Here is a 10,605-nt window from a genome sequence, read left to right as displayed (position 1 = left end):
TTTATTTATCAACGTTATGCAATTTCCCGACTTGCAGACATATACAAACGCAGCTGAATCCTAGTTACGTATCAAGACTTTACAGTATCTTGACTGCAAATTCAAATCAACCAAGCTACACTAGCTAGTCAAATTACGCTAACTCAACAAGCTTCATCAACTCTAACCTTGCATGCCTAATTGCCTAGTATAAATACACCAGCTTCACATGTTCATCACACTCTTATTAAAACACATAATATCCCTTCTCACTTCTCTTCATTCCACCGTGAACTTGTTGATCCTTTTTGCGATATGGCAAGCTGTAAACAGAGAAAGCAGGATTTCCTGATCACTGTTATTATAGTTGCGTTCTTGAGCTTCGCCTTGCTATGCAGTTGCATGCAAGCCCGATCTCTGCCTCTCGATGGCAGCATACGTTATGGTAAACAGAATGTCGATGACAATTGTAACAAGTACGAAGAAAAGATAATTGCATTGTGGGGTAACATTAAGCATTCTGGCCCGAGTCCTGGTGTCGGACACTCCTATGTTGATGGCAGCATGCCGCTCAAAACCCAACCATGATTACTGATCTAGCAATATATTTATTCGTTTTTTTTTCCGTTGTAATATTGTACTCTAATTTCTCTTTTATTAGCATTGTGTTCAACCTGATTTTATACAAATATACGTACTGCAATTTATTTAATTTGATATGTTTATTCATAGTGTTATCGAGTGGCTGCAAGCTACAAAAATTTATAACAAATAAAGATTTCGAATTGTGACTAACATTGGAAGAAAAATAATGAATGGTTAAGTTTAAGTGGTTTAATCTGGCAAATGATTAAATACATCTGCTCGAGATTCTTTAGGTGGGAGTTGAAGACCAACCAGGTGTGGTACGAGGAGTCGAAGACCAGTCTGGTGTGGCAGGTGGAGTTGATGATCTAGCTGTCATTGAAATATCCAGTGCCTCCTCTAGGATTAGAGTAACTTTCTCCATAGATGGTCGCTCTTTCTTAGGCGCTGTGCAGGACAAAGCTAATTTAAATGTGAGGTCGAAAGCTTCTTCACAGTAGTCTCCGTCAAGCCTTGGATCTGCAAATCCTCTTATGCTTTCATTTCTCGTGAGGGATCTTGCCTGGTAAACAAGAACAATTGTAATCATATTTGAAACTAGTCCGAAAGAAAACTACTGGAGTGAGTTGGAGAACTTACTGTATTATGTAGGGACATTGGTGTGTTCATGTTCATATTTATAACCCTTCTTCCTGAGATTATCTGCAGAAGTACGACTCCAAAGCTATAGACATCACCCCCTGAATCAACTCTTCTGGTGCTCTGGTATTCCGGATCAACATAGCCAAATGTTCCTCTCACTTCAGAGCTCTTGTAGCTTTCACCCGGATCTATCACCTTGGACAATCCAAAATCTGAAAGTTTGCCTTCTAAGTTTGGACCTAAGAGAATATTTGTTGGCTGCAATTTATGAAAACATAATCAATTGATAATAGTTCATCATTCTAATAATTAACATGGCTGAATACAGTGGCCACAGACCTTGATATCACGATGAACAATGCACCCTTTAGAATAGTTATGGAGAAACCGAAGTCCTCTGGCACAATGTATCGCAATCTTGAGCCTATGAATCCAAGGCAGGTGCTTATCCTTTCCTGTCATATTATGCAGAAGTACAATCATCAGTACCAGATCACGTCAAGGTATTAAAAACTGCAAGCAAACATAACATAGAAAGTCATTACCAAATATCCACTCTGAGAGATTCCCGTTTGGACATAGTTCGTAAAGGAGGAAGCACTCATCTTTGTGTTTACAATATCCCAACAAGGCCACAAGGTTTGGGTGTCTGACTTTCGATAAGCTCTTAAGTTCTCTGGTGAAGGTCTCTATATATCCCTCATCAGTGATTTGTTTTATCGCAACAGACTGATTATTGTGAAGTACGCCTTTGTAGACTTTACCTAATGAACAATTAAGAGTACAGAGCAATGATTAACCTTGACTACTGCACTGAACCTAGCCAAAAACAATTATATACTAATGCTTGCACCGACTGTGCATTTCAGAGATCCACACCTGCGACTCCTTCGCCAATGAAGTTTGTTGGGTGTAGATTATTAGTGGCGAAGTAGACCTCTTTGATTGAAAATTCCAAATGAATGGAGTCGATTTGCAGTGCAAACTTCGGTGCTGTGAAGTCAGGGAGATGTTATATGCAAACCTATCATAAAACACTCAGATTCTAATGATATTACAGAGGAGCTCAGCTGGAAATACCATTATCCTTTACTGTGGCATTTGGTGTACACCATCCTCGTGAAAACATCCAAATGGAGATGATGACAGCAATAAGAACTCCGGCAATGCTTCCAACTAAAATCCATCTACCTGCAACAGTTGAAGTATTCCAAGTATTAGATGGCAAGATTTGAATGCAAGAGATTAGTAACAAGTACAGAGTGCTGATCAAGTCTCACTCACGTGTGCTCGTGTTTCTCTTCTCTTTCGTGTCTGGTGCTTCGTCTGCAACTAGCAAAGAAGCTAATTAGGAAGGGCCAAGATATTTATATCTATATTAAATGTAGTTAGTGAATGTAAATTAAGGGATGTCATAGGTACCTGGTGAGACTGTTTTAACAGTAACCTGGCTCTGATCCTCGAGGCATCCAAATGTTTTCTGAATCCATATCTCATCTTTAATCTTTGCACTTGTTAAAGACACTAACACTGCAAACCTGCAAATATAAGATTCAGAATCCGTAGGCTCATCATTGTCATTATATAACCCTTTGATGTCCATCCAACTCCTTACGCAGGAACCACATGACGACTGCTCCTGCTTTACGCCTTGATCTTCAAACTCACAATTCCCCTTCATACTTTCAAACTCATCACCTAATCTAAGTTTAACATCATCAACAGAGAAATTTGAGCATCCCCCACCTCCACTTGTCAGTTCCTCAATTCCACAACCTAACATATCTAGGCCAGGTCTATTCAGAGTAGTCAAGCACTTCCTCTGTTCATCCGAATTCAAGAATATCTGTGCACCTGGACTTGTGTGCAAAGCCAATGCATAAAGGTACTCTGCAAATGGTCTAGCACAGGATGTCTTGTTCAAAAATCCACCCCACCTCCCATCAACGTTACTCACATTGTACAAGGATGAAGAGACTCCACCTCCAAGATCAAGAACGCATTCTAATTCGTCAGATATTAATGCACATTCAGCATTTCCAATCAAGATAAAGATCGTGAAGATGCTAACCACGCCCCCCCATCGGTGCATTTTATTGTTACATGCATAAATATCCAAATAATCTCTACTTATGATGATACAAGAAGCTAGTATATAATCAAGAAAACATTCAAGAAAACAAAGTTAAAGACGAATATTCGAATAATCATATATTCTTAACTTTGCACTCATCTCAGCTACTTTGCAGAAGCTGAATTTACTTTACAGTGATAGTAACATCTTAAGTGCATCCCAAAATTAGTAGCAATAGTTGTCAGTTTTTGGCATGATTGAGTTGAGACTGGGCTAAGAATACAATGTCCAGCCAAAACAAACAAGACAGTGTATATATTGTTAATCAGAAGTTGACACTCTTGTATTTCGTTACCAAATAAAAAATGTGACATAGCTGGCCTATGTTGGACTCGCTTGTATGCATGTACCATGTGTGTACACATATTGGCGGTTCTTTTGACATGCAATCTTGTAGGGCTTGGGTTTATCCTTTACTTTTGGAGTCAACCTGCCGCTACAGCTTCTTAAACTCTCAACTCTTGGCATCATTTCCATCCTTTGCATCAGAATGGCATGACTTTTACCTGAAGTTTGTGTTGCATATATTGTATAAGTAATGTGAGTATGATGCAAGAGAAAGAGCGAAGTTCTTGTATTACATGAAACTAGCACTCTAGCTCGTGCGAGGGACGAGAATGTTCTCGTGTCCGTAAATGGATGTTACTAGTTAGGGAGGATCAAATGGATGTTACTAGTTAGGGAGAATTGGTGATCCGTTCCCATCGAGTTCAAGTTGAATAATTCAAGTTCGGGCTTGAGCTTGAATTCAATCAAGTCAAATATTTTAAACTCGAACCTCAGCATGACAGATATTCGATTAGTCCGAACTAGAATAGAAAGCTCGAATTGATTCTACAGGATATTAACAATATCTCACATGTATATATTAACAAAATCTCACATATTTATCAAAGTATCACATTACAATATATGTGATATTTTCGCCTCGAGTTTGACTCAATTTGATATATAAACTTATTTAAACATTAAATATTTCTATGATAATATATTTATAATATATAAAATAAACAAAGACTCAAATAATCTCATGAGTCAAAGTGATTTGGAGCTCAAGCTTGACTCGGTCGAGTACCCAAATAGCGCTCAATTACCATCGACTTCAATTCTAATATTTCATTAGCCGAACTTAGTTCAAGATCAGTTTTACTCGTTTACCACACGCATCAGGTCCAGGCATACAATCCCGACCCTGCCATATAATTAGAATCTCTTCGTATTAAATAAAACTGAGCACTTGTTATATCTCAATATCAATATACTAAAAATTTCTGAACTGTTGGGTTGGAAATTCAAACCGAACTTGAGTAGTTCTAGATGAGTTTGACTCATTTACGCCACTTGTCAGGTCCAGACATACAATCCCGACCTCTATTTAACTAGAATCTCTTCATATTAAATGTATATCTCAATATCAATACATTAAAATTTTCTAAACTGATGGATCGGAACCCCAGGAAGGATTAACCTTCCACCTAAGCGGCGACAAAATTGTTTCAAGCACCGACAGAACCGTTATATACCTTTAATTGATAGCAAAAAGAATAGAATACCATTCCTTGACTAGTTAACCCAGGTTAGGCCTAAAATGCCTCCTTTCAAGATTAATTATAGTTTCTGAAGCCTTAATGATGAAGTGAATATACATCTACTAAATCAAAAGTGATATAATCAACTCGAACAATGTAGTAAAAAAGATATATATATATCAACTCAACCAATGTATAGTATGCAGCTTAACTACATGCGTCAACACCCTTCCTACCATCTCGTTATAATATTTCACAGTATTTACAAGTAAAAGCCAATGAACCAATATAGAATGAAGTGAAGGAGAAATACCCACTATAATTTCATAAACATTGCATCATTTCTAGGGATCTTTGGAAAGTCCCTCTCTTGCCACATTGGTCACACGAAGGACCGCTTGTGCACTTAATGGTGAAAGGTTGGATAGGCAGAACTGCTCCCAAGAATTCTTGTCTTGGTTCTCAGTTAAGGCAGCAGCTGATGAGATGTGTGAATTCTCGTAGACGCTCTGCAACTCCAACAGAAGAGTTCGAGCAGCTTCTCTGGACTCAGGAAGCTGGTCAATGAGTTGTGTCGCAGCTATATGGATTATTTTGTCAATCCCATATGTCTCGATTCCATCAAATCCCTGTAGACATACATCAAATTAATATTTCAGTTCGGGTAGTTGTCTTCTGAGAAAAGATCAAGAAGATAGTAAATGCCCAATAAGTAGCATAAATTATAGAGGAACAAACTATCAATCAGCTTTATCTGATCATCGAGTATAAAGCAGACGAAGCATTTGAAACTATCTGCTTAAGTCCCAATCTTTGTTACCCAGACTCGGCAAAATGTGTCCGGTAACCAACATGGTTATGCGCCCAAGTGTCAGACTCGGCAATATTAAGACAACATTACATGTTTTTGGCCTAAAATAAGCGTCCTGGTGTCCATACCCAGTTACCCATGTCAGTGTCAAGTGTCCAACACCAACACGGGTACTCAAGGAAAAATAAAGAGCCCGGCTGACAGAGGTGCCAATTAGAATCATAGCTTGCATTTGAGCAAGGGAATTGTTGGTTATAACAAGAAAATGTTTTTTTTTGGTTACCAGCTGCCTATCAGTTGAGCAGAAAAAGTGTATAGAGAAAGTCTAAGTACCATATGCATATCATATATCAGGGTTACAATCTAAACTCTAACTGATAATTAAACCCACAACAAAATCGTTTAAAAATAAAAATAAGTGGACAAGTAGCAAGACGCCCAAGTAAAATAAAATGATTGGAAAAATTTTTCACTAATAATTATTCTCTTGTTTTCCTGTATATAATGCATTTATCTATTTTGTGCACTTCGATCTGAAAAAACCAGAGACGTTTACTAAAAAAGGGAATACCATAAATGATTTAAAGTTAAGAAGTATGCACAATCTATAACTTAACTGTTCCATTCCGGTTACATGACTCTTGGTGGTCATAGACAACTTGGTCAGGTGGTAGTTCTAACTTGCAATTACAAAAGGTGTTATTTAGAAAAAAGAGAACATTATAAAGATGGTAGGTTGGATATTCATGAATAAACAAAGATATTTGATATTACGAAACTTGAAGAATGGCCATAATACTGCTTTAAAGTAATCATTTATTCATTATTCTTAGATTGTTCTTTATGGCAAAATTCAAAATCTTACCAATCGAAGCACACTGCGACAAAAACACATTGAAGCCTTTGCTCGAATTCGAGGATTTCTGTTCTTGAGACAAGGTTGTAACTTGGGTAACAACAATACTGGGGAGACCCAAGTGGTCATGGCGATTAAAGCTTTTTCAGCTGCCTCGCATACAAACCGTTTGTCTTGTGCAGACTTTAGAAGAAGTTGAACAAGCTGAACAAGTTAAAATTAAGCAAATGAACACTAAATATATAATAGTTACATTGATGAACAAATTAGCGATTACAAAAAGGGTCAGGTACCAGTGGATCTAGTGAATCAATAGTGTGATCATTATATGCCTTAAAGATGTCCTCTGAGGCCATAACTGCTGTTTTGCATACAGCACTTCTTGGGTTCTTTAATGATTTTACAACAAGTGATATCACATTGCCCCTGCACATAAGGAAATACTTAGAATGCTGCTTCTCAAATAAAAAACTAATGTAAGTGGTTATATGCTAGTACAATAATCTCTCTCTCTATCTATCTATATCTATATCTATATATATATATATATATGAGAGAGAGAGAGAGAGAGAGAGAGAGAGAGAGAGAGAGAGAGAGAGAGAGAGAGAGAGAGAGAGAGAGAGAGAGAGAGAGAGAGACATCTGAAATTTGATATCTGGTACAATCCTCCATCATGAATAATTTAAGACTTACAGCTTCTCATGCAACAGCTCCTTGTGGAACAGAGATAACCGACGTACATTATTGAGTGCTCCACACACAACAACCCAGTCTTTTGACTCAAGGCCAACTAAGAGAATCTGGAAAAGAAACAAAGATACTATTAATATGATAAGGCCAATAGTAGAATAAATATGCAAAACAGAATAACTGCAATTACATAAGATTTTACAGTTAAAATACACCCTTGCCTCAAGACTTGTATCAACATCTTCAACATCATCCAGATTCTCAGATTCAATGTATTCCACTTCTATGCTGGCTGCCTCTGTCCCAGAAACTAGTGCGCCATTTTCATTGGGAGATATTTCAACCAAGGGACAAGAGTTTTTCCTTTCTTCACGGTTTTCTTCAGTATGTTCAGTCTGAGGCTTGTGAAATTCTCCATTAGTAGAGCTCTCAGTCTCAGTTTTGTTCTCGGATTCAGGGAGCATGTTGAGATCTCTGAGAGTGTTAGCTGACATCAGTAAGAAGTCTAAAACACAATGTGTATGAAAGAACCCATCTAGTCCATATTAGATTATTAGTAACAACAATACAGGCCTGGTCTCCACAAACCTTCGGACAGACTCATCAAAAAACAAAACACAAGCATGTAACATATTGAGCTCTAGACTTCAACTTTTAGTAAATATTGCAGAAAACATTATATTATTTTAAACCATGTAAATTGACCGAATCGCAGATCGCACAGATCTGATAGAAGTTATTATGTGACAGCATGCTAAAGCTGCACAGAAAGCAAATGAGCTAAGACAGAGCAAAAAAGAAACAGATGGTATTCATTTTAATCACACGGTCACTAATCGATCATACGAATATTATTTTGGGGTAGGAAACAAACGCAGATATTGAAACCTAAAAATTTCAGCGAGCTTAGTCATAAAAGCAAAATATAAATATCCATCTGTAATTCTAAATAGGTGTCATAGGCCTCTGTCATACGCTAACAAATCTGAACATAATGACATATGTCTCCTCAAAGGTAACATTGTCTCGCGCTGTACTCATAATCGACTAAAGTTAGCTAAAAAATCTGAATATAGTGAAACTCCTCTTGCATTATTATTTAACCGTGATTAAGCATACTAATCCCTAAGAAGCCAAAACCGAAATTCACAGCAAAATGACAACACTGGCAAACTTCAGCTTTTTCATATTAAAATCTACTAAGCATGGTCAAAAAATCTCTACAAAAGCACAGCTAGACCCAACAGAGACAAAAAAACGAAGATGTTTTCACTAAAACCAAAACTGTCATCAGCAATTGAGCTACAATTATTCAACAAAAATTAAAATCACGGCGACTTTCTAAATACACATTGGATCATATATCAATATATATAAGCGAAAGAAACTGAGCATAGATCTGTTTCGACAAAATGACAAACATTTAGGATACGTAAAAGTTCATAACACAACAAAAATTAAGAAAACTCGGTGTTTGAGTTCACACTCACCGATTTGAGCGCAAAATCAACAAACTAGAAAACCTAAGCGAGAGATTTTGTGAAATTTAAGCAAACAAGTGATGTAAAATAGAACAGAAAGCATACATTTCTAGTAATAGACTAGATAACCTAATTGATTGAGCTTGATTGAGCGAGTAGTAGTGAGTAATTGAAATACATTGAGTAATATACTTACAATAGAAGCTCGATGATCTACAAACAGTGACGAAGATGCCTCAACTTAAGTGTGATGTGTGTGTCTATATGTAGAGAGAGAGAGAGAGAGAGAGAGAGAGAGAATGGAGACTGGAGAGAGATTTGTAACCGGCGAGAGGTGAAGACAAAAGTTACGGCGGTATTACATGTGACCGCAGAGCAGAAAGGCTAATTTAGCATCATAACTGGATCCTATTCGAATTTTTTTATTTTTTGAAATAAATTCCAATTGTTTTTTTAATAAATTCAAATGGTTGTTTAAATTCTTTTTTATTGTCACGGATTTAAATTTAAATTTAATTACATTAATCATGATATATATCAATAAATTTAAAATACTAGTATTCGAATTAAATAGTGCATACAAATTGTGATTCCATGATTTTGATTTTCTCTCGCAAGAAATTAAATTTCATAATACAGAAAATTCCGTAACGTTCTTACGTATTTTGTAAAGTAGAGATTTACCAATTCGGAATCTAATTGTGAAATAACGGTCTCGTTCGAACAAAACGTGTTTATACTCTATTTTTATAAAGCTAAACAAACGGTTAGTTATTAAAGTAACATGCTAATTACTAATTGAGATGCAGTATCTCCTAATTTAATAGCTTAGTCCCAGTCACGAACGTTCAAGTTCTATTAATCATATGTTTAATTTCTTCTTCCATTTTTAATATTGCTATGACTTGTCAAAATCAGAAAATAAAGATAATTTAATAACAAGCGTTGCATTTACATGAGTAGCACATCAGTACTCTTCCAGAATCCAGGCTAACCATCTCCTCTGCATTACACCGAAATAACATCAAAATTATATTATTATATAAATTACACTATTTACAAAATTACCTCTAATGTATTAATACTGTGTATCACATCTAAAATAATATTTTATTTAAGATATAAAAAAAATCTTAAGATAACTACTGTGTTTGAATATAATAAGTACATATGAATCAATAAATTTATTTATTCCTAAATATGAGAGTAAAATAAATTTTATGAAATAAATTAAATTTAGTATAATTTCTAAATGGAATGAAATTTTGACTCCAAATATGATGTCATTTTATTCATTTCATATAAAATAGGTTGTAAAATAATATATATTAAAGTAAATTTTTAAAATTATATTGTTTTTGATGTTTCGGGCGTTGAGACTTGAGAATTGAGATGTTCGTGTCATCCTCATTTCTCTTGTAGACTATACAGTATGAAGTGAGACGACAAAAATTGGTTACATGGTATTTAGCAACCAAAAAAAATCAATTGGTAACATGGCTTCAGAAATTATCATGACATGAGTCGGGGCACATATTTATTTTTGTCACTTATTTTTACAAATAGCGACTGGGCCGACTAGCTGGTGACATATACTAATATTTATATGTGTCTTATTTCTGTAAACATCACATGGTGTGTTCCTTCCACCCATATCTCCCATCAATATCTTATATTTATCCATTTTTCATAAATCGACGCATACGCTTTTCAATGTACACTAATCTTCGCCCATTTTTCATAAATCGACGCATACGCTTTTCAATGTACACTAATCTTCGCCCGTTTTTTGAATGTACCAATGGTTTTGATTGATAGTGCGAGATTTTATGAATAGTGATAATATAGTACCGAAATAGGTGTGGGTCCGGATCTATTATATCCGTATTTTTTTGTGA

General features: G+C 35.8%; 2 protein-coding genes across 5 annotated transcripts; both read right to left on the bottom strand.

Moving 5' to 3' along the window:
* Positions 1-629: 629 nt before the first annotated feature.
* On the bottom strand, positions 630-3,609 carry LOC108217236 (serine/threonine-protein kinase PBL35). 2 transcript variants are annotated; one of them, XM_017390074.2, is made up of 8 exons: positions 2,629-3,609; positions 2,491-2,538; positions 2,287-2,397; positions 2,086-2,199; positions 1,752-1,970; positions 1,546-1,661; positions 1,204-1,464; positions 630-1,126 (listed from the first exon to the last, which is right to left on the bottom strand). In XM_017390074.2, the coding sequence occupies exons 1-8, from the start codon at positions 3,296-3,298 to the stop codon at positions 854-856; spliced, it is 1,812 nt and encodes a 603-aa protein (XP_017245563.2). In that variant the 5' UTR covers positions 3,299-3,609; the 3' UTR covers positions 630-853. The 2 variants fall into 2 exon arrangements, with proteins under 2 accessions (XP_017245563.2, XP_063947442.1); XM_064091372.1 differs by having other exon boundaries at positions 2,491-2,532; positions 2,629-3,608.
* Positions 3,610-5,026: 1,417 nt separating this feature from the next.
* LOC108216238 (uncharacterized) lies at positions 5,027-9,080 on the bottom strand. Of its 3 annotated transcripts, none has more exons than XM_064092602.1 (6): positions 8,904-9,080; positions 7,448-7,761; positions 7,230-7,336; positions 6,830-6,962; positions 6,546-6,740; positions 5,027-5,498 (listed from the first exon to the last, which is right to left on the bottom strand). In XM_064092602.1, exons 2-6 carry the CDS (start codon positions 7,718-7,720, stop codon positions 5,214-5,216), a joined length of 993 nt encoding a protein of 330 aa, XP_063948672.1. In that variant the 5' UTR covers positions 7,721-7,761; positions 8,904-9,080; the 3' UTR covers positions 5,027-5,213. The 3 variants fall into 3 exon arrangements, with proteins under 3 accessions (XP_063948672.1, XP_017244434.1, XP_017244433.1); XM_017388945.2 differs by having other exon boundaries at positions 7,448-7,713; positions 8,904-9,079; XM_017388944.2 differs by having other exon boundaries at positions 7,448-7,700; positions 8,904-9,079.
* Positions 9,081-10,605: the final 1,525 nt, after the last annotated feature.

The sequence above is a fragment of the Daucus carota genome, chromosome 4 (assembly GCF_001625215.2).
Source record: "Daucus carota subsp. sativus chromosome 4, DH1 v3.0, whole genome shotgun sequence".
NCBI classification, from domain to species: Eukaryota; Viridiplantae; Streptophyta; class Magnoliopsida; order Apiales; family Apiaceae; genus Daucus; species Daucus carota.
This window is presented reverse-complemented; position numbering and strand designations above follow the sequence as displayed.